Genomic DNA, 25715 nt, shown 5'->3' on the forward strand with positions numbered 1-25715 from the left:
TTACGATTTGGCATGACTATTCGGCATAATGACCACTCGGCTTGATGACCATTCTACCTAATGACGTTGGTTTTGCTGCACAAATATTTCTTGTTTCGAGTAACGATTTAAAAAAAACTATTTGAAACAAACGGTCAACCAAGGGTTGCCACACTAAAATCTGTAATTTTTCGTGAAAAGGTCTGGAAATCTGCATCGCGGGAAAAAAATTCTGTATCGAAAATCTGTATCCAAAAATTAACTAGAAGCTTCCCAAAAAATAATATTTCGACAATGAAAAATTAATTAATCTTTGTCTGGAGAATAAATGATATCAAAATTTGGCACTTTTGTTCCACGGCTTAGTGGTTTCTTAAGATCTGAACTGTACAGGGTGCCTTTTAAGTGTCATTCGAAATTCTGATAGACTGGGTACTACATATCTACACTGAAAATCTGTAAAATCTGTATTTTAGCCAAAAGTATGTAATCTGTGTATACAGAATCTTGGTCGTAAATTATCTAGAAATATCTGTAAAATACAGAATAATCTGTATATATGGTAACCCTCAACGTGGAATTCCTGTATTCTGCAATGCTCGATAGTGGAATGTGTTGATAATGACACATCCGCACAATGGTTTGTTTTTGTCAAAATCGTGCGCCAAAATCGTTAAATTTGGGTCTTGACATCTTTGGAAGAATTTGTCGACATTACAAGCCCTTTCATATGGTGTTAGTACTTTAATGATTAATCTCCCTAAAAGAGCGATATACTTACCAACTATCTTGCAAATTCATATATTCAAATTATGTCTTCAGAAAAGTTGTAGAGCAAGCTTTTACCAATAACTTTGCTGAAGACATAAAGTCTATATCTTTAATATCTTCCACATTGTTGTTGGTTGTTTGCGGATGATCCCTATGAAACCAACTAATTAATAAAACTTTTTAAATGCCTTTCTGACAAGCTCGATATGTTCCGTTAAATGGTTTGAATTATCATAATGAACAACTTTCTCTATTACAACAATGACTTATCTCGTGTATTTGCAAAGTAATTTGGTAATTTTTGAAAAATAAAGTGTTTCAAATGGTGATTGGTTATTAACGTGGAAACGGCTGAGTCGATGGTGTTTTTGGACAACTCATCAATATAGCAAAATTTGCCATTTACTGCTATGATTTTCGTGATTAATCCTCCTATAAGTGAGATTTTGGTTTGGTAAAAGAAATGAGCTAACATCTTTAAAAAAGTTGTGGAGATTACTTTCGCGACTATTTTTGTTGAATACATGAAGTCTCTTCTTTAAATGCTTGAGACGTTATAGCTCATTATATTTGGATGGCCCCAAAATCATTTTTTTAAACATATCTTTTCAATTATGATTCCTACGGGTTTCATATATTCTACGAAGTTATTTCCCTCGTCAAAATACACAAATTTTATTAACGCATAATTTTTCTTATCTCGAGTATTTTCGGAGATATTGGACGTCTTTTGAAAACAAAAGTTTTTTCAAATCATCTATAACTCTACTGGAGACAACGAGAGACAAGGAAACTATTGAGTTTTATAGTGTTGATGTAGCACTTCCAATTTCAACTAGAGCTGGCTGCCCATTTTTGGCGGTTCAAAAGTTATTACCTTCAAAAATTTTGCTAATTTCACCAAAAATTACTCAATAACTTCTAACTCGCAGGGGATAAACTGAAAGTCTCTTCTGCAAAGATATGTATCTTAATAATACTACTTTGTTTAAAAAGTTATGCTGAAAAAAATTTATTCAGGAGTCATTCATAAACAACGGTCAATAACTTTGGGTGCACATTATATAGAGATTTTTGGTCTTCAGTAAAGATGTTCGCAAAAACAAGTTCTTGAATACTTTTGAAAACTTCATCTTGTTTTTCATACTTTGAAAAAAATTGTATTAAAAATCTCACTTCAATGGGGATTAATCACTATAACAATAACATCAAAATGAAGGTCTTGGATCGTTATAAAACATTCCAGAAGTCATCATTGCTGTAAGCTGTACCGTTTTCGCATGAATAATTTTTCGCACCATTTTGACGGAAAAAACCACTGTGATCCGCCTTGAATTCGCTATTTCTAGTTTCGTTATTTCCATGACTCCAAGACCTCTCGATTCACAAATTCGTCGATTCATTGAATGTTGGTCACTGTATGATATCGCCTTACCATATTGCTGCGATATCTGTCCTCGTGACGGGACTGCTATCTAGGATGTAGCTGTCGATACATCGCATTTTTTTCAGCCGCCCATTCCGGGTCAAACGCTGCTTCGAGCCGCTCCTAATCTGTGTTGAACCGGTTCACACCGGAAGATTTATTTTATACATTAAATCTAATAGAAATTATTTTTATGGATTTTTGCATCGCATAATTTTTGTAAAACTATAAAGAATACTTTTCGACGATGCTGAAAAAGAATTCGAATTGGTGGAAGTAATATGTTATTTTTCGTATTATTTAATTCTGATTTTAATTTTATTTATCTTATATTAAGATATTTTGGTGGTATTCATCGGGGAAACAGATCGAAATGGTGAGTTAAGCGAAAGCAATTATGTGAAAAAAATCCCTCAGAGGCAGAATCCGAACTTGCAACCCTTGGGACTCCGAATATGATGATGTGTCAAAAAGAACATACGATAATCGCAATGACGACAATTGATCGTACTCTGCCTCTAATGAGAGTTCTCACACAACCGCAGTTGCCACCCAACACATTTGATCCATTTAATTTTCCCGCTAGAAACCAAGGTCTGGCGTCTAATTTCATAATTTTTGTTCATTAGCCATCGTACTTCGGTGGGTGACAGGACTAAAGAAGATCTCTGGTCCCTTGCCCAGTCAGCAGAGGTATGACGGGAGCGAAGCCGCCGTTCGAATTAAACAAATAATTCAGTTTTTTTATTTTTGACGTAAGTGCCAATAACTTAATCAAGACTTTTTGGTGGAATCCAACGGGTTAGAGGCAGGAAACAATCACTGTCTCCAATGCGATAATCGTGTGTACTTTCTTGGACGTCACCATATCTCAAGAATACCATAAGAGTTTGTGCATATGGCTGGAGTCCCAAGGGTTGCAGGTTCGAATTCTGTCTTTGGGGGGATTTTTTCACATAATTGCTTTCGCTTAACTCACCATTTCGACCTGTTTAAAGACCTTGAGCCCGCTCTCACTTTAAATATTCAGTTAATTTAGGCACAATGGTAAGGATGTAGACTATCGTGTAGCAGCACTCTGGTGCGGGTCGGCTCAAGAAAGGCAATCCAGGGAATTTTTGTGAGAACGAGTAATAAAAATAAGCAAAACTAAATTTGAAGATTTATTGTTAAAAAAAGTAGCAGATGATGACAAAAATATAACACAAACTATACTTTGCTTGATACTTGTAATAATTTTCTGTTTTTTTTTATCTACTTACAAGACCAGATTAATAACACAGCTTGCTGCATTCTGTTATAATATCTTTATTTGATTCTGATCGGATATAATGGAGTTCGCTGCTTGCCATTACATGCCGAGCCGGAACTATGGGTGATCTTTCTCGGGCCCGAAAGGAATTCAATAACTGAAACCTATCCCCACAATATTCGGTGCACGTCCAGACAACATACTCGATGTCGTGCTAACCATAACCATTTGACATGATTCGGGGCATCACACGAATGAAATCCCAACCCATATTCATGCCCCTTATCCAACAATACTGAAATCTATCCAGTTTGATGAAATGTATGTTCGCAGAGAAGCGAAAATATCCAGCCTGATCAGGTCTGCTAGGTGGACACCCTACCATGCTCCGGTTATTGTACGGTGAAGGTTGAGCTTTTGTTGGCATGTCTGTTTCAGATACTTTCGCTTAATATCTAAGAACAAGGCAAGCGTTCGTTTCGTTTTCTCGAACAACTTTCGGGTACAGGACACCATGGCAATCGACCGATACGAACTGTGATCGGACGCTGGTTTGGAATGACGATGATACTCTGTCTCCAATCGTGTGGGACAAAGTTACCCTCAAAAAACATTTGTTAAATAAATTCAACAAGCGTATTTTGGCTGAATCCGGTAGATTCTTCAACGAGTTGAATTTGTTTCTGTCTGGCCTTGGGGCTTTATTGTTTCATGGCAATAGGACAATGGAGAACACCACCATCGAAAAAAGTGTTTTGTTAACGGTATCGTGATGCGACGCGGCGGGATTGGTCTTCTGCTTCCAAAATCCGGCCAAACCTTCTTGGCAAAATCGAATATGTGCCTGTTTGAACTTTCGACGCTTTCGTTCGAATTGTTTCGGTTTTGCATACGTCGAGCGGTAGCCCAAACAGTGATGTTTCTCTCGTTAACCCGTCAACGAATCGGTGTCAATAATCGCTCTTTTGGCTTTCAACTAGCTCTTACGTTTCGATTCTAGCGACGCGTATTTTCTAAAGTCCCGACATTTAAAAAGTTCTTATACGCAGAGGACTGTTGCGCCCTACCAAGGCTAAATGAGAAATGTAGATAGAAGCAAGACTTTAATTTGAACTGGTATTGACCTGGTGTCGAGTAAAGGTCGATGTGATTGAAAGAATAGTACTCCGAAGAAATGTCCTCGATCCTAGCGTATGATATTAAAATCAAGGAAGTTGAGGTCTGTTTCTGAAGTAACCTACGCTTCACCTAATGAAAATGCGCCACATTTCAAATTTTTCATTAAAATTTCGAAAGAATCGATTTTCTGGAGAATTTATTAGCAATTTCAGTATAAAACAGTGAAAAAATCCGTAACCTCGTTCGATGAATTAGCCGTCGAAGGTTATGATCGCTGTAACAAGAGGCTCTATTGCAGTCAACTGGTTCTAAAACATTCACACCATAGGGAAAAAGTTACTAGAAGGCCTTTGAGATAATCAGTGACATGGAGAGCTGAGAATATCTTGTCTACGATGTCAGAAAATTTCGTTAGCCTAGTACTGGACTGAGTATCTGTTTGCGAAAAGGAAACACTGGAGGTTTTCCATGTACTTGGAAGAGCTGGGGACTCCTTGAAATTCGAATTACAATATGCAGGAGAGATTTGCTTCGGTTTTTAAGCAATATTGTTGTCAGCGCACTCGCAGAAGCGGCACGCGGCAATCTAAGAGAGGAAATATTTCTTCTCTTCCGGGACGATGTTCTCTCTTGTGGTTGATTAAAATCAGGCTCGTTAGTTTTTAAGCGAGCCTAAGATTTTTTTTTGAATGAACAGGAGCGAAGCATTCTATAAAATTTCTGCAATAGAACGCTTTAACCGTTACTACAGAGAGCGTTTAAGTTTCTCCGTGGGCAGCTTGTTCGCAGGGCACGATGTTAGTCCGTGAGGATTCTTCCCACAGTAAATGCATTTTTCAGTATTCAAACTGTAGGAAACATCCTCATGTGCCTCCCCACATTTGCCGTACTGTGGCTACAGTGGTTCGTCATATGGCCCAGCTGTTTGACGTCTGGTACCATTACGCAGACAAGTTGACGAAGTCTTTCCTTCTTTATGTGGTTAGGTAGAGCTGTTCCGGCGAAGGTTATGCGGAACGAATTCGACTTGACATTTTTTTTGACCCGCATTTATTACGGCAGAGTGCAATTACTTGCACGTTTACACCTAGAATTAATGGGTCACTAAATCGACCTACCCCATCCCTCACTACGTCTTCATAAATGAGACTCAGCTCAGATATCACACCATCTACTTCCACGTCACGAGCTGGGGTATAGACACTCGAATTATGTCAAGTGTTCGGCTACACTCCACGGCTCAGTTGATTGATCAGGGGATAATTTTGTGCGTCCCATCTTAGGGCATCTCTTCACGGGTTTAAAACACTGTGCAAACGATTGGTACTGGTATGTGATATTTCTTTTAGCGCACACTTATCTGCTGTGTATTCCAACAAAGATGCCAATGCCTTCACTGCAACCATATACAATCAAAACGTTGTGCTCCAATCCAATACCAGGCTGATTTCTTCCAGTCCCTAAGTATGCACGATTTGTGCATACGGGGAAAAGTGAAAGGCACTTTCATTGGCTTGCTAAGCCAAAGTTATGATTCCAAAAACAGGTCTCAAAATAAAAAAAATTTACCGTTTATACGGTGGTAAGGGCGGGATAAAAGTTTCGTGATTTTTCGACAAATTCAAGATCTAATCGCTGTAGAAAGTTTAAGCTTATCGTCAATAAGAAAATTGTGTTCAAACTATCCTGCAAGGCATCGGCGATAACTTTCTACTGATATAAGAGGGACTTTTTCGTAAAGCCGACAAAGGCTACATGAAATGTGAGCCTGGCTGTGCCCCGAAGATCAATTCATGGTTAGGGCTCACGAAGGTCGAAACACTACCATCGGAATACACGGAGGATATAGTGGAACCCGGTGCTTGGAGCCTGAATTTGTTCCAGTGCATCTAAAAAAAATTGGTGAGATCGACCTAGTTTATAATTATTTTGTATATATTTGTTTCGAGACCTTCATATAATTCATTCCAAATCTAATGTATCAGTCACTCATGATGAGTGAGGTCGTTTTTGCTATTCTACCGTCTATACGGTGATTACGACGGCTGCCCTGTGCTGAGGAGCTGAACGAGCTCGGCTAGTTGTATTCCAGTATTTAACTGGCCGAAGTAATGCGTTTTTAAAACAACCTACCTCATCCCAAATTACGCCATCTATCTCTACGTCATGAGCAGGGACATACACACGATCATCCTAGGTAAAACGATCATTGCAACTTACTAACCATTATGTGCAAGCGGCTGGGCCGTACTGTACAGATCTCTGTCACGGGTGAATTATAATCCAAGGCCTAGCTGAGTTATAACTTTGGACATAAGGCGCAAGTTTTATTAGAATTTCGCTATCCCTGATGAAGTTTATGGGATAATTTATTCGTATCTCGTCTTGGGGTATATTTTAACGAGTTCAGCACCCATAAAACAGGTTTCAAACGGCCTTGCAAAATGAAGCTTTATGAAGACAACTTATAGTTATACAATTAAAATCGCAGCTACAACAGGATTTTTAAAGTTTACCCAACAATTTTTCACTAAACTACAATTAACATATTTTGAATCGACTAAATCATCGATTTAATCGATTGTTAGCAAATTTTAAAATTCATAATGTCCTCCGCCCTTTCTCACACAAAATCTAAACCAGTAAAAAGATTGCTTCAATTCAAGCTAGCCAAATGTTCTGTAGTCACAGGCGCCTCTTTCCGTCATACACTGCACGAACTGGAAATAAATCATCGTCCGTTGAAAAATAAATATGTACGAAAAAAATAAACTTAATTTGATTTGTTTTTTCTTGCATCTTCCGAAATGGCGTGTCGCGACATGATATCACGCGACACGCGTGGAAACGGTGAAAGAATGCATGTTTTCGACAGACAGAGGTACCTCTCCACATTCGATTCTTTGCGTGTCTGCCTTTATAGTTGATATAAATAAAGCGAAGTGACATAATTTACATTCTAAGCGCTTTAATTTATCTTGCTAGCTAATAAATTATGACGTTGCTCCCAGTTTTTATACGCACGAATGGTGAAGATGAAAGCCAATTTTTCTCAATGGGAAGCTGTGGAAAAATAACCAGCGTTTTATAAATGACCGTGTATTTACACATTGCCTGTCCGTAACCTTCACATAAAAAAAACTCCTCTTCGAATTCCCGAACCACGCAACACACGAGATTTAACAGTAGGTCGGTACCATCCAAATCAATACAGCGAAACTCCAGCCGAACTTCGACCCAATCAGTAAAGCGAAAGCACTCGCACGCGTGATCGGTTGAAAACATCGAAAATCAATTTGGAACGATGTTTTGAAGTAGTCGCGTAGCCGCCGCCTCCTGCGCTTCATTCCATCCCGTCCTGTACAGTTAGCCACCGGTCATCGCTTAATTAATTTCCAATGATTTGTGACTGCTTTTAAGTGGAATTTGCCGCTTCTGCTGTCAGCTTAATTGAATGTATTTTTTTTGCTCTTCTGCTGGACTTTTTCTACATGCCATAGCCATGAATGGTTGCCTGTCGAAGTAGAGTAACCTAATTAGTATGCAGGCGGTGTGATTTGTTTTCGGAAGCGGTTGGGTCCTCCCATACAAAAATAGTCGGGAAATTTGTTGTCGATTCGCTTAATTGAAAGGAGGATTGTTTCGAAAAATATTTTCCGTTATAATAAAAGTGTTACCAAATTATCGGACATCCAAACTATCTAATCTGCGTCGGTTTCTATACCGTAACATTATCGGTACCATCTTTCTCAAACAATGGCGCACTGAATTACAGGATGTTTCACCATTTCCACGAGAGTGATATTGTCATCCCAGTGATCCTAATTTGCACTGTGAATAGCAGATGCACTTAACGAGGAGAGGGTCTGATCATACAGCATTTAGAATCAACTTCTACTGTATTGAATGTGTAAGCAAGCAAAACAGATTATAGTCTTTTACTAATCTCTATCAACACAACGCATGCAACAAGAATGTGATTAACAGTTAATTGTTTGGTTAAATACAGCCTTTTCATTCGCATGCTTGTTGCGTCTTATTTCCCTAGTTTATTTGATACAGCACATTGCGATAGCTAAACAGAGTGGTGGATATTTTTCATATTTATAACATTTCAATATTAAAATAAATAAAGCCAAATATTACCGTGTGCCCATCGGACCCCGTGCACGCAACTTTATATTGCGCTTGAAAACCTTCTCTCGCAGTGCGAAAACGTGTGTTTGCTCACCTATTGCACTATCTACTTTGCTGTTGTTACCTGTAACGTCATCTTCAAAGCTGTCGACGCTTCCAGTAATCAGAAGTTTTTCTTTGTCTCTTCCATTTACGGGTCAAGAGCGTAATACCGCCGTCATCGGCAATAGCTTCCTCGCTGACGGGGCTGGCTGTAGATTTGGGAATACTAGGCGCGACTTTTGCGGCTATCATTGGGGCCTGAACAGCAGCCCAAAATTTGGCAATCTTTTGTGGTTCAGATGATGATACTGAAGACTGTGTTTTGGAGTGGGTCCTAAAAATCGATCTTCACTTGATAAAGGCAAACCAAAAAAAATGCAGTTTTCTACCATTTGCCATCTATTTTACATTAAATTATGTATTAACTCGGTATATCCAAGTAGATTTTCTTTGTAGTTGCGCACTTGCGATTTTTTATGACAAATTGAGAATTTTTCGTTTTAAAACGGCGTTTCTCGGGAGCGGCTTAAATGATATTGAGGTTTTAATTGTTTTTATGTAAAAATTATCAAAAAAAACTATTAGAATTCAGATTTTTTGAATGAAAATGTATAGCCAGAAAAACAGTCATTTAACTGAAAAATCGCTTATTTGGCTGCACTGCCACCAAAAGCTAGTGTTTTTTAGATACCTTGAACGATTTACTTTAAAATACATCCCACGGATAGATTCTATAGTAAATAGTACCAAAGATATACTCAAAAGAAAATTAAGATTTTTGATAATTTTTGAGAACGTGGGTTGCTACCATGGTCCAAGAAATGGTTAAATCGACACAAAATGTTGGAGTTTTATATATTGATCTTAGATAAACAGCCACTCGTTCCGGAACAGATTCTGTTTGGAGTCGCTCCTGCTATGGGCATATTTTCAGTATGAAAACAACGAATCCGAAATTTTTTTTTAATCCGAATCCAATCCGGACACAAGAATTTAAAATTTGAAAAATATCAGACACGACACGACACAAATCTGGGAATCTTAAATAACCCGTCAGGCTCGGGTCGGATCCGAAATTCGAGCTCAAATCCGAACGCGACCTTCGCTACTAGTTACAAAAAATACAAGAAAAAAATCAATTTCGGAATATGTGAAATATTGTAAAAATAGCAGTTTTCTGCCGTTAGCAATTTGACATCAATTACAATAAAATTCAAACTAGCATTCAAATCATTGACCAAAATATGCGTCCAAATGTGAATGTGAAACTTTGTAGTAAACATCTTTGTTCATGGATTCAGGATAACCCTGCCTTAAACCGTGAACATGTCAAGATTACAACCATGTTAGCATACGCGACATACAACCCACACGATGAAAAGAACAGCGTATAATGACATACAAACACTTGAGCGTTTCGCGATAATACAACCGTGGTCACATACGCGATAACTGACGCATATCTGCGGCGCAATCTCGCAAAACGTTGCGGTCAGCAAGTAAACGTGCTGGCATTTACGAATTTAGTAACGCCATCTGAAGCACCGACTTACAAATGCCCGCTCTCGCGCGATCATGAATCGTAATCGTCCGGGAGATCGGAATTTATTTACACTAGACCACAAATCGCAGGGTGTCATTCTTTGAAGACTCCGATGATGAGATGGAGAAGCTCGCTTTCTTTCTGAACCTCAATGCAAATGCAAATATGTGCAAACAGCTGCTCGGTTATACGAATTCATAAACAGGATGTTTTTAGCATACGCGACATTGAAACGCCCACGCGGTCAAAAACGTTAACATAGACGCGCTTGGGCACTTCGCAATAATACAAATTTGGTCACGCATGCAAACATGTAGTTCGGAAGGCCCCTTTTTTGGTCTTATCAGCCTAGGGTTATGTCTTATACAAAGTTGAAACTCAAAAAATTGAAATTTTTTTTGAATATTCTGAAAGTCCATACTTTTGAAAATATCTGTGCGAAATTTCATCCTGATCGGAGCACTAGATTTTAAATTACAGTCGAATGCAGCGCGCTGGTTCTTCCACGAAAGAAGTTAACACAAAACTTTAAACCCAATTATCTCGGAATGAAGTTTTTTGAAAAGTACCTCTCAAAATCTATCCATTCGATTTTCAAAAAAAAAATTTTTTGAATTGTTTGTATTTACACTCTCGTGAACTTGAACGGTTCCTTTTTCATTCAAAAATTTTTGATTCTTTGTAATGATTTTTTTTTTTAATTTTGAACACAACGAAACTCCAGTTTTTAGCCAACGTGTTTTTTTAAGAAAAAAAAAAGATTATTTGGAAACCGATCCGTTCAAGTACACGACAATATATTTTTCTTCAATAATGTTTCTAGTTTTTGGATTTCAGTTGAACGGTTCGGCTTGGAGAGCGTTCACCGCAAATCTCTGCCAAAAACATGCTTCGGGGACCATAAGTCCGACAACCTTGATTTTTTTTTAATTTAACTGGTTCATCTATCTCCGATAGTGCTACCAACGAACTGTTATTCGCCTTTTCAAAGAAAATTTGCATAAAATGCTTTAAAAAAATCACGAACTTAGCTCACTTTTTCGCCACAACTTTGTATATAACCCCTTAAGTCTTTGTCGAAAAAATAACTCATATACCTATACTAGAAGTCTCAGGTCGCCATTCAAAAGCCAACGCGAATATGCAAGCAGATACGCGGTTATACAAGCGAATGTATTCATGCGAAGTTACATACATGCAACGCACATATGCCCGCGGTGTTGAATCCGTTAACATACAAACGCTCGTTCCTGCGCGATAATACCTCATGAATGTGAACATGCAATTGCGATAATCAACGCAAACCTAAAATCAGCAATTAAGTGAATCTTTTAATACCTACAAATTTATAAACGCAGTCTATACAGGGTGTTTTTAGCATATTTTCAAATTTTTTTTAATTGTGCAATTTTATTTTAAAATATGCGCTTGAACAACGTCTCCAAATAATTATATAAAGCATTTGCCTATTTAATGACATGAGCAGCCAAGGCCTTTGTACACGAATTGTATCCTGGTTTCAAAAACAAATGGGGCAACAAGTCATACGGCCGTTGGAACCACCGATTTATTAAAGACGATGTTTAATAGATAACGAATCCCATTTAAAACGATGAACTCGGTTTGTTGACTTGTTCTTGTGATTTGATGTCTAAGGACTTTTTTCGTGCTGCTATATAGTCTCGTCTAATCACGGAATTTCTACAGTTGACTCGAAATAATTACTAATATTGACCAAAGCTGGACCAATCGAATGGGATTTTTAAAACGTGGTCAAGGTGAACATTTATCTGAAGTTATTTTGAAACATTGAATTGTAGACCAAGTGCCACCAAAATAAACAAACAAGGATGGTTGTCGATGATTTTTCGTGTATTTTATTTCAATTTGAAGAGAAAAATTAAAACAACCGTCCTTCACAAATATGTATTCCCACGCGATCATGAATCGGTCCTGTTCCAAATCCCTTAGCCTTGGTCAAGGGTCTTAGTAGTCTGAGTCCATGTCTTCAGTTGGACCATTTTAAAAAAAGATATTCAGATATACACTAGACAACAAATTCCAGGGCGACCTTGCCGACAGCGCTAGCAATATGGGGAAACTCTTCTAGCTCCGTACACTCATAATAAACAGTATACATTAACAACGGTTATACAATCGAGTTTATACACAAAAAGTTACATATACATAAGCACATGCGACATACAAACGCCTACGCGATCAAACACGTTAACATACAAACGCTCGAACCCTTCGCGATCATCCACGCACACACGTATGCCAGCGATCTCGCAAACATTCAAACGGCCCGGGCCATTAATTTTTAACCATCAAAAAGTTTCAATGAACTTGTAATTTGAAATACAAATGATCGAGCGCTTTCGGGCTTTCAATTCTCTCACTGAAAAAAAAACGACAAAGAAGTGGCTTTTGGTTTCAGTGGGTCTTAGGAGCGATGCTTCCTGAAGTCACAATTTTAGCTTGCCTTTTTGAGGGTTAAAAAAATCGAATCAAAATATTAATCTAAAATGTGCTTCAGAGTCTTGACAATGATATAGCAAAAAAATGGAAGTCGACAATTGTAGATAAACGCTCAACTTTTCAACGCACAACGCGCGTTTCTCGAAACCACTTTTTAAGCTGCTCGGAAATGTAAATCGAACATATGATTTTTTTAATTTTTCACAGCATATTTAAAATTGATTTCTTCAACGGCGTACGCAGGATTTTATTTTCTGAATGATTATTAGGCTTACAGTCGTAAGTTTTACCTGTCCACAGCACGGGGCAACTTCCAATTTACTTTTACCGATAAATTCATCCGGAAACTGACGATCTGGCAGGCAATTTGCTGTTGCGGACTACAAATCAAGCTTTTTAATACTATGAAAACAATGGACCCAAAGTTATATAAAAAATACCTTAATTGGAGTCGGCGATCTTATCTTACTTTGGGCTAGAGGAATAGTCAAGAAGGTAGTTAAAGTTATTCGAGAATCAGCCCCTCGGGCCCCGATTGGAAGGCCGAGTTTCAGTGTGATACTATAGCCTTTCTTCATACGAGGAAGGAAAAAAAGATTAGGCACTAGTTCCGCCATGTGGTACAGAGGTTCCCATTTAAGCTCTAAAAATATGAGATTTGCGGCGAACAGAACACGAATAACATACGGATTGTCGGTTTATTAAAAACGTCTGCTTACTTGCATCGTATACCACTATACCTATCTAAAGGCTATTGGCTCATTCTCTAATCATCAATTCAATTTTAAATACCATATTTTAGATGGAATCATTCGCGAGGAAGATCAAAAGGCGCAATTTAAATGTCGCGGATTATAATCTTTAAATTCCCCGAAGACGGACACCTCGATTCGCTACATGGCATCTCGCTACTAGTCTCCATAAACTAACCTTAATCCGTCGGTGTGAACACCCGCGTTCGTAAATATTGGCATTAATTAATTTTAAAAATAACATTGTCCATACGGGTCCAACAACATATCACATCGGTTGGTTGGTTTTGGCTTAGTAAACATTGTATGCCTTTCCACATAATGGGACCTAGACGTGGACTCCGTTCACCAAACGCGAAACGCGTTTCAGCTGAGATTGGTCTTCCAACTTCCAAGCAGTTGGTTGCCGGCGGGCGGCTTACACTTACAGTTCCGGGCGAGCGCATGTTGATAAATCAAGGGCTTATTTCGAAGGCATGTCATCTGTTGTGTTTTCTTTTCGGAATTCTCGGTTGGAACTGACATGTTTGTGGTTTTTGCTACTACGGGCAAGGATAGTAGGTATGTAGTGGAGCCCCGGCCATGTATGGTCAGCGCGCTACGACCGCCGGAAGCACTTTCAAAGTTGTAAATCTGTTGTTAACAAGTTGGTCGCATAAAGCTCCCCGGGTACGGTGTTGGAGAGAAATAATTTCACTAGGATTTTTTTTTTTCGAGGGATTCCAGATGTTTGCCATTGTTTGCTTTCACTGTTTCAATTTTGGTACTTGCTAGTTGGCTGCTAATTTTATAGATTACCCAAAGATATGGATGGTTGGTCGGACTTCATTACTTCATTGCAAAAAACCGTTGTTTGAGGTTAGACAAAGGATCTTGGAATAAAATGTAAAAAAAAAATTAAACAAATTTCAAACCAAGAAAACATCACCAGCCCAATTTTTCTGTTTCCAAAATACATCATCAGAAACATCCAACCAACGAACTTTAATCAACCCACACCGCCTTGCAATGGCTTGCAATTTGTCAACAAAACAGTTCTCCGCTTTGTCAGAATCAGAAATCCACTTAGCGTTGATTACCTTAAAAATAAAAGCGATTGCTACTGAGATGTGAAAAAACGAACACATGACATGCTTACACCCACGACGTTGTTGTTGACGGTTGGCTGTTGCATGTGGATAGCATTTGATCCTCGTCCCTGCCTCGTCACGTACCGGGTACACCGGCCCATATCGAATGCCGGACAGGGAACCAATTCCCTAGTGATTGATATGGCACAACTCTTTGTCCGTTGCCGACAGGAGGAGACATCATCAGACGGCCATGTCACATGCACAAACATACATACACGCAGGTATATCTTCGCATTCAAATATGAATATGAAAATCAGTCGGTTCGCGGGGTAAGGCGAGACCGTGATTAATAGACCGCACTTTATCAATATCCTGTGAATTTCGGCAGCAGCCGCGCGTGTGCTTATTGCTTGGCATCGGAGCCGTCTCTTTAACTACAACCGTCCGAATAGGGTGCACCTGTTGACAAATGAGTCTAGCCTACTACTACTACTGCTGCTGCTGCTTGTTTAGTTACTACTACTGGTCTTTGGCCAGTGGGAGGATCCATCATGTTGTCAAAGTGTGACAAGCGATTAGGTTCGAAACAAATTGCCGTCAGATAGAGTTCGGGCGCCAGCTATTAATCATACATAATTAAATGGGCCTTTTGCGGTGGGCAGTGTTTGCGGAAAGCGGGTTTCTTTGGAAGACATGAATAAGGTACATGAATTTAGATTAAAACTCTTGAAGCCGGTAGTTTTTTCGTTGGATAATTTTGTTTTTTGGGTTTTTTATAAATTTTGCCCTTCTTAAAACAACTCTGTAAGCATAACTTACATTAATGCAAGAATCGCAAACTGAAACTAGTAAAGATTTTTGGGCAAAGCAAGAAGATTTTTTTCATAAAATGCAAGAAACGGAAAAAAGAATACCAATATATCAATGGTTTGGTACCGAAATAGCGGTACTGAATAAAAATTAGTGCAACTATTTTCGGTACTATGTAAAATTGTTGATGAAAAATTAATCCAAACTAACTGTAACTATTAAAAATATCCTTTTAATATATCGTTAGAAGATTTAAGACCCGTTGGAATAAACGAAATACTCTTGCGATATTTAGTCGAAAATATTTACTACGATCTTATATTATATTAAAATTCTCGGTATTTACAACTAGAATACATAACGGAAAATGGTTTTTTTTTGTAATATTTCATAGGCGAGGTTCGGTTTTCAAAAGTGAATAATAACTGTTCGTCGATTTAATTAGTTTGTGGCATTAGTCACGTGCGTTTTTGGTATACTGTTTAATCTATATCTATAAAAAAAAATCCGCGCGACTTTCAAGTTTTCCAAGTTATTTCCAATTTCTTTCAGGGTTTGTAATCAAATATTTGCTCTAGAACGAGTTGCAGCAGTGCATTCAAAGTTGCGTAGATTTTTTTCCTGTGTTCGTAAACGTTTCGGCCCATGGTTTGAGCCTTCTTCGTGCTAGCTAGAGTAATAAATCTAGGTTTTATTCTAGTTTTAATCTTTTACGTAGGATTACGAAATTTTAATTATCACTAATAAATTTTGCTTTTATCTTCTCGACCGAACTCGCAATGTGTCTTCAGATTCGCTGACGTTTGATGTTTCTCCTACACGCTAAACGCGCATACCCCAGAATTTAGGCAGTACGCCTAGCAGCAACAGGGGTGTTTATTAAAAGGAAACAAACATACAAAACATAAAAGCATAACATTTTTTAACATTGACTGCACTGCCGAAACTCATCCTAGATTGCAACCAGTCGAAATCGTACCGTCTTACCTAAAACATGGCTAATATTTTTTGACGTAAGACTACGTCTTTGTTTTCGATATGGGGGTGCATTTTGTAAATTCTACAAAAATGGTATGTAACGAAAAGTGGTCCAATATTAAACGCATATAATTAAGCCATCTCACGAGAAATTTTCAAATTTTTTGCGCATATCGCTCCGAATCAGGAATCATGAATTAGAATATATTGGCTTAAATATCACGTTCCCCGTGTGCCCCACAAATGATGATATCAAATTTAAATAATGTGCAACCTAGTCAAAATATCGCTCATTTACACACAGAGGATAGCGCTTCCCAAGTCCGGTACGACCGATTTGTGTACCTAGTGCGCTACGCTTCTATGAATGACATCATCATCGACTATTTAAAGAACGGATTTGGCCGGACAAGCTCAGTTGCCTGTTGAACGCGGCAGGCGGAGCAGATCACTGCGCTGTGTCTTTTTACAGCCAGTGTAGCTGAGTTAGAAGTTCGTTACACTGGAGGTGGAGGTACGCTACCCAGTTCCGTCCAACACGCTACTGAGCTTGTCCGTAGAAACACTATGCTTTCTTTTGTGTTGTGCTCGTTTCCAGCACACTTTTATGTACAATCTCGAACACAGTTATTCGTACACAAAATCGCTTGTACATTCGAGCTCCATTTGCCAACACGGTTAACATAGTGTCGTGGTACTAGTTGTCTCTTTCGCTCTACCCATAATCATAAGCGTTGACTCATTTTGATTTGTGCGCTCGGGTTCAATGTTTGAGGTGATTGTGTTGGTAGGTATATCTAATTTGTTACTAAATTGTTAGCGGTTGCATGCGTAACCTGCTTGATAGCAATCTGTGGTTTCGTTGCGCAAAGACGAAAACTTTCTTAGCAACAAATTTACGCGGATCGATGCAAAGAATAACGAAAGTTTATTATTTACGTACGATCAATTCATTGATTCATTTCCACTTCACGTGTTTCATTCCACTCCTATTTCTGCTAATAGGTACATACTACGAAGCCTATTTATGAATGAATACACTGCACTCGAAAAACCGTAGCAAAAACGCATCTATTAAGTCCATATATAAAATTGTTTTCGATTCGTGTATATTTATAGTTTCGATATATGATTAAGTCCACTGCACTCGCTACATTTGTATGCGCACTTTTGGAAAGATACAATAATCGCAAAATATAACTAGAAAGCTAGGTTTATACAAGAAAAATTTTATTTTCCTTCGCCGGTCCTGGTTTTTTACCACACACAATCGAAAAGTTTTTACAATTTTTAAAAGCTGATCTTATGCTATTAAATTTTAGTTCCAGATATTAGGCCGGTCACGGTTTTCTGTCTTCTTTCTTCAGATCTTCTCAAATAAATATTCTACATTAAGTAGTACAGTCCTGCTCCTTGTAGTTTTTTTTTTCTAAAAACGGATTCATACTGATTTGAGTGAAAACTTTATAATCATACTTAATTTCATTCTTTGTAAATTTCAAACGACACCTTGGATCGCAAATTTTGGTCGGCGTGTCTGTCAATGCAAGTCAAATAACGCCATCATCCTTGTGACCGAAGATCCTCGTGGCCGAACATCCTCCGGGTGATTCGAATTATGACCGAATGTGAATTTCAGGTTACTCAATCTTTATCCGCCATTCTACAGTTTGCTTGAACACATACCGCACGCATATCTTCTTCGCTTACACGGGCGCTGACTTTGATCCGAAGTGCTGAGAGCATTACGTTAGTTGGTCTCTTTTCCGGCATTCGTGTTACATGCCCAGCCCGCTGCGGACTACCGTGTTTTATCTGCCTTCCGCCTCCGGGATTATATTTAGACTTGCTAAAAATCTTTACCAATTTGTTCTTTTTCACAAAACTCGATAAAAGTTATTGTATTGTACAGATGATAAATCATGAAGAGGTACATTTTTTTAGGAGAACTCTTGTTTTTTGGTGTCTTGGGGACCGAACGCCTGCTGCTATTATATAACACGTGTCAGACTCTATTTTCTTTTTAATGCTCATCGCGTAAGCTTAACTGAGCCATGTGTCTTTTCTTTATGTACAACACATTAGTACAAAAAAAAATGGATGCTCGTTGTATCATCGACACTCGATTTGTTATTTCGTAAGGAAATCTCCTTTCTCGACAAGGATTCGTTTTCCTGGTCTCCAGCTGCTGCTTGGAGATAAATTTGTTAGTCTTCTCTCGAGTAGTCGTACTCGTTCATGCTGGAATCAATGTTCATGGAATGGGGCTCATTGTTAGATGTTTTTGATCGTTTATTGATCTTACGCCCATGTATTCGTCTTGCAGTTTATATCGTGGTTTGGGTAACCATAGTTCCATGTGTTTAGAATGGTGAAGTCAGGTAGGAGGGTATAAGTCTTCGACCCTCATCTTCACATAAGAAAAAACTTCTCCAAGTATCAGATGTAACGGATTCCACTTTTCCGTATAGCTACATATATTTTGCAATTGGCTCACGCTGGATACACGGTGCTAGATCGCGTAGTCGTACCCCTATTTTGTCACGTGGACATGGACGAAATGGCTGAGGCATTTTAATTGCTGAATGGCTCAGAGGGCCTGACCTTATAAACTTCTCTTCTTCGTTACTGTACTGTTTTCATAAATGGAGATCACAGGAATCACAAAACTTTTTGCAACGTCTAAATTGTTCGAGATCATTGTGAGCAGTGTTCTTATTACAAACCTGCTAGGTTTTTTTTTAGCAAATGGAAGACAGCGCACATGTTGATGTGATCTAACTTAAACTGGGATCCAGCGTTTCGTCATCGCCAGTGTGTCTGAAGTTCCGCAGGGTAGTAACTTGGGACCCGCATTGTTCATAATCTTCTTCAACGATGTGATGCTATTATTGGGAGAAGGTGTCAAAATGGTTTATACTGATGACCTGAAGCAAGCTGTATTTAATTGTTCGTCGTAGTAACATTACATCGAATGAACCAGACAATTAGTTTTGATTACAAAAGATCCGGATGGCATTAAAGAATATTCCGAAACATTAAGCTGATGTAAATTCTGCAAAATTTTACTGATATTCGGCGAAAAAAGTTTGGTTTGTACTCCAGCTTTGACGGGCTTTTGGATGCAACTTGATTACTGGCTCAGTAACGTTGATGAGCCGTAATTTCATTGGAACTGCAAATATTTTTGAATTTGGTGACAATTCCAATCGGTTTAAAAGAATACTGAGAAACTTTATACACGGGAATTTTAATTCCAATGCTGTCACTTTTAACCTGGTTTTTTAAATTATCCTGTAAAACGGAATTTTTTCTTGTACTGACAGTCCGCGACGAATGACATAAATGATGGATTTGGATAAAGGCAACTTCCGCGAGCCATAGCTCCATTTTCACTTTCCACTACCATTGGCAAAGGCCGGAACATCGTTTCTTTGCAAACCTTGCTTAGCTTGCAAGAATAACTCGAACAAATTCTCATGGGTTCAAGCACCATACAACCCCATAAAAATTCCTTAAACATGGTCCGCGCTAAATCGCACAACCATCAAAACACCTTAAAAAGGTCTCAAAAACCCATAAATATACCAAAATTTGGTTTATATATGCGATCTTCCGGATCATCGTGATGGTGCTTTCATAGGTTGAACCCATTTCATGCACTATTAAAACACAATGTAGTGTAGGTGAATTCGGATCATAAACATAGGCGAATCATAGACTTTTCATTTGATCGGGAAGAGGAATAGTTTCTTTAATCTTGAAGCAATGCACACTAGATCGAGCGTCTGCACGCTTGTAGCTCTGATTTGGACAGAAGTAGACAGCAGAATGAAAATGACACTGATGATGATCGAAATGCACGTTTCTGTCGAGACACGTAAAGTGGTAGAAACATTCAAATATTCTAGAAATATACTTTATTCGGGATTACGCACTACAGGTCCGCTCTTTTTTTCCTTCCTGTAGCTAAGAACGCCAGCTTAGGACCTACAAGGTAGCAGTTGATTTCAAATATTGCAGGATTTGGCCATCTATTTGCGAAGTACAATGTTTCTTGAAAGAGATAATATGGCTTTTGTCAAAAAAATTTAAACCGACTGTGTCAAGTTTCGGGAACGTCATTCCGCTCATATTCAAGAAGTTAAGGACTCCCCCCCCCCCTAATTTAGGGGGTCGTAAAAAGGTAGTCGTCTCATTTAAAAATATTTATTCAAGATCGGAATGTTCAAATTAATCCTCGTTATGATGTGTTTTATCGTTTTTTATCGAATGTAATTCTCTATATCGTTTCACTCGTTCAATTATTAAAAATTTCTTAGTTGAATTGTGTCCAGGGGCCCAAGTAGTTTAAAGACGACCCTGGTGAAGCAGCAAGTTTGTTTACTCCTAGTCTCCAATTTAATTTGGCAGTGTAGTGTGCTGGAAACATTATGTTATTTACTCACCATGTCTAGACTTCTGAGCCTCAACTTTTGTCGAAGTCAGCTTCTAGGAACTTTTTCGTTTCCAGTCCATGGCATTTTAAAGTAGCTCTCTTCCGGTGGTGTCCGTTTGAAAGTTGTCCTCCCATGAGATCGGATCTCAATTTAAAGTCTGTTTAAAAAAATTAAAGCGTCCGCTTTTAAATATATAAAGATTAAAAATAAAATGAATTGTTAAATGGCATCTTGAAAGTACAGAAATAGTTCCGAAGACTAAGTTATTATTCTACCTAATCAAGAAAAAATCCGTTCAAAAACTAATTCAAAATGAGTGATAAAACAGTGCCACCGTAACCCAAAAAGTGTTACTCTTTGTCCCTTTTAAAAAACGACACACCAAAGCAACCCACGCGAAATTCCCGCGCAATGCGAATACTGTTCCACAACGAAAACTATGCCAACTACGAAGACTCCGGTGTTGCCACCAGCGCGGACGCCCACTCGTTGGAATACGACGAACCCAACACTCCACCATCGACCACCGCTGCAGAAGGCAAATGTTCCGCCCGGTCGGGCCCAATCGCACTGGCCGCTGCTGCCATTATCGGAACAGTGGCGGCTGCCTCGACCGGAAATGGAACCAACCCCGGCGCGGTGGTGGGAGTCGGAACGGCGGCACACTCATCGACGGTGGCAGCAGTACCACTTTCGACTTCGACCGCCGCCATCACCGGCTCGGGGCAGCAGCAACGTGCCCCAAGCCGGATGTCCAATACCAGCACCACCAGTACGATCAAACAGCACTACTACCCGGAGGGTGGCTGGGGCTGGATTATCACCGTAGTAGGCGTGATGGTACACGTGCTGACGCATGGGCTGCACACCTCGGTGGGGGTGCTAATTATCGAGACACGCATCAGATTTCGGATCGAAAGCTTCATCGATACAGGTGAGAATTGATGGGGGGCTTGTAATGGGTTTTAGTAAATGACAAATTTGTTACAAGGTCTCACAAAAGTAGATGAATACATTGATTCAGTTTATGATAATTCAGATTTACTTTATTGTTTGTTGCGAAGTATTTAAATTGTTTGATAATGTCGATGGAGTTGATGGAATTAGTTCTAAGCGATCTAACAAATCTTCTTCCAACTGATTTGACATTTCCGAATTTCAGGATTCCTTACGTTTGCTAGATAGTACCTTTCCGTTCTTCTAATTGGTTTAAAGCTCTTCACTATATTGTACAATAACTTATTGACCCAAACTTCTGTACTACGACAGAATTAAAAGCTGAAATAAACCACGATGTAATACAAATCTCAGTTATTTTTAATGAATATTGATACGATTGTGCCTACGTTGGTTTAATACAAATGGGGTCAACCCATCCTATCCCTTTTATCGTCACCCTATATCCCTACGCTCAAACAACGCTTTCAACATAAGAAAATCAGATTACTATGTGTCAATGTATAAATAGGCAGCACGAGAATTCCTGTCTGATTATTGTGAAAAAAACGTTATCAATTTCACATACAAATTTCTAATCTTGATATTGCCCCGTTCACCAAGGTAACCTTGGTGAACGGGGCAATATCAAAATTAGAAATTTATATGTGAAATTGATAACATTTTTTCCACAAAATACAGAAATCAACATCCAGTCGGTATGTGTCTCAAACAAAAGTCACTATCGAAGTTACAATCTAAATCCACAGCACCGACCTCACTTTTAAGCAGCCTAATATCCATTCTCTGAAATCCAGTTCTGTAACTAATAAACATATATTTATTTAGTTGCAAAACATTGTCATCACTCTGTATATGATCTCATTAAAATCCACCGAGTCGAATATGACATCTGTAGCGCATATAAACACGAAGTTGAAAACACGGCCATAAACACACAAGAGTCACAACTTATAATCGCTGCTCAGTAGCAGCAACTCGAAACGAACAGGGCACAAATGGACTCCGAAGTCAACCGTTCGATGTAGATCAGCAGATATTTGTTTCGATATGGCTGGTTATGGTCCAACTTGCTAAGCGAATCATTTTCCTTCCTCTCAACTACTAAGCTCTCGCCAGGGATTTATACGACCGCAGTAAATTCGTTCGCAAACGAAGTGCTCTCTACACCAGTAGTAGTAGTAGAAGACGAAGAAGAAGGAACATTTTATCTTCTCCGCGCACAACAACTGTTGCAGGTTGTGAATTTCCATACAAAAGTGCAATGATGGCACTTTTTTTTGCACTGGGTCATAAATTACATTCCCATTCGACCGACACGTCGTCTTGCCAGATTTTGGATGGACATTATCGTCCCGCACTAAGCGACTACACATTCTCTAGGAGCGAAGTCACAAGTCGAAGAAGAGCCGGGTCAAACATGAATGAAGCTCAAACTGTAGACGCTTTCCCATCCTACTCGCCGCGGTGGCGTTTTCAATTGTCGTAAAACAGTGATATCTTCAACAATCGGAGAAACCCTCCACCCCAAAAAACGGGGGACGTTCGAGATTATAATTTATTGGAACTGCCCGACTGAACGTCCTTCTTCATCGACCGGCGAGAAGATTTAGGCGAACAGTCTTGTTGTCTGGAATAATCTAGTGCAAAATAGGTTAATTTATGCTGTGTCTTTTATCTGGGGGGTAGTCTCTAAGGACAATCAAAAACGAGGAAATTTATAGATGAAATGTACCATTTCATTAGAATTTAACTACTCACCTTCATCCTGACAATTGGGAACGACCTTATGGTTGAAATTATGTTAAATAGACTTATGTGGAAGATACTATAAGATACTCCGAGTCTCATCACATCCATGGTTCAAAATATAGGACCATATATCCGACTTCAAATGGCATTATCGTGGTCCTTGCTATTGTTGTTACTGGACGATAGATCCCTGCAATATAATTGCACTCAAAAACAACCCCTCGTGTACAACTATACAGTGACTTGCTTGTCGAGGAAAAGGAACCCGATTACATTGTCCATCAGCATAGACATTTTTGGCAAGAAAGTTCGTGTATGGCAAGCAATTTGCTGTTGCAGTAAAAATAGTTTACCTTATTCATCGACGGGGACCTTCATAGGTTGAATTTGTCGCTAATAATGGATAAAAAAACATAGCGATGCTTGGATTTATTATCTCAGATCATAATTGCGGCCAGGATCACGATTCCAGCGGTGAGACGACTCAACAACTAGTCTGTGCGCGGTGACGTGGCCGACTTGCTGTGCCGTGTTTATAAACATTGTTCGGTATTCGTGGACGGGCCTAACAGTGGAAGTCATTGTGTGTCCATTTATCGGTCGACATCGACATCGTGCGTAGACTAACTAAATTATTTTGATAATTAAATTAATTTAACCCTCAAAAAGGCAACCGGGTCTCAGAGGCCCGGCACGTTACAATTTTTTAGTTACAAAAAAATGTGTATGTAGTATAAGCTTGGGATTGGAAATTTTTATAAGTAGCTTTGAAATCTATAACAAAAATAAAGAATTGTGAAATTTTCATCTATGGAGTAATGGGCAGCAATGTTTGAATTTTTTACTTGCACAAAAAGGCAAGCCGGGCCTGGCAGGCCCGGTGTGCATGCAATATTTATTAGGAATACCACGGGTTTTATACATTAATATTTATATGAAAAAAAACATTTTGATGAGTTCATCTTCATATTAGCAGGGATTTTTTTCATGTTTTGATTGATTTTATCTTTTTACCTTTTCTTATAAGAAAAAAATCTTGAAAGTTTGAGCGAATTCTATACATTTCTTGTAAAAATAGCATACGACAATGACGTGTGTCATATTTTTTTGGGTAAATACTTTTATTTCACCCACTGTGGTCTACTTGACAATTATTTGGATGCAACATAACCTAACTCTGTCGTTATTGTCTATTTTTTGTCTATTCTCTGTGTTATAGTTGTCGTAATTATTCAAATTGTAGGATCTAAAAGCAACAAAATATTTAAACGGCTATAAGATGATATGCCCATGTTTTCAATCGTCTCAAAGAATCTGAAATAATGGAAGAAATTCGAGCAAATTCAACAGCAGACGATTCCGAAACTGATTTGCAAAGCGAGGAAGAAGATGTGAATGATATTGCTTCCGACAATGAATCTGATGCAGACTCGGAAGAGAAATCTGAATATGTACTCCGGTTATGCATCAAAAGAAATTAATAGCAACCCAGAAGCATTTATTGGTCGTGTTCAAACGAAATAGAGCTCAGAACCAATCGACAGTCAACGTGATCTTCCGAGTACTCACCTTTTGGAAAAAGATGGGTGGGTAATGTCTGCGACATAACCGGAGAGATGTAGAATACATAAGGAACACGTTCTTCAAATATGTTGATACTCATTAGGATTTTCGGACAAAAGCTGATTTGGGCGAGGAATATTTCAAATTATTCTTTACAAAAATGATGGTGGTCCTGAAAAGGACCGGTTTTGTTGGCGTTGTTGGCCTTGGTGAGGGAGATGGCTAACGATGAAATTAATTGTTAGCATGAGGAAGTCGCGTAGTACTGGCCAATGGAAGAACAGATAATAATTGATTCCTGAAAATCAATTTTTCTTTATTCATGTAAATTATACATACTTACAAATCTAACAGAAGATTCCTGATCATATTTCTGAATCATTAGTGCGAACATTGTGTAATTTGGTTAAGTACAATGAAAGTTACAAACTTTCCAAACTCGACCTTCTGTTCATTCAGAAATATTGAAATGGGGTGTCGTGGTCACAATAAAAAAAGATGGGTGGGTAATGTCTGTCACATAACCGGAGCGTCGTGATTTCAATTCGAGACGTTAATTTAAAACTAATAATATTCAACGGAATCACGTTTGAATGGGAAATTTTCAAATAATTCTCTATGGTAATAATGGTGGTTCTGA

General features: G+C 38.6%; 1 protein-coding gene across 5 annotated transcripts in view; it reads left to right on the forward strand.

The window, feature by feature from the left end:
• Positions 1-25715, forward strand: part of LOC131685365 (monocarboxylate transporter 12-like) — a 420355-nt gene that overhangs the window by 369927 nt on the left and 24713 nt on the right. The window contains exon 2 of one of the 5 annotated variants that reach the window (XM_058969069.1): positions 21047-21737. The exons of 3 other annotated variants lie outside the window; for them this stretch is intronic. In XM_058969069.1, coding sequence (XP_058825052.1) covers positions 21215-21737 — 523 coding nt within the window. In that variant the 5' untranslated portion in view covers positions 21047-21214. Of the gene's footprint in view, positions 1-20689; positions 21738-25715 lie in introns of those variants that run through there. One more of the 5 variants, XM_058969077.1, reaches the window with a different exon arrangement.

The sequence above is a fragment of the Topomyia yanbarensis genome, chromosome 1 (genome assembly GCF_030247195.1).
Source record: "Topomyia yanbarensis strain Yona2022 chromosome 1, ASM3024719v1, whole genome shotgun sequence".
Lineage (NCBI taxonomy): Eukaryota > Metazoa > Arthropoda > Insecta > Diptera > Culicidae > Topomyia > Topomyia yanbarensis.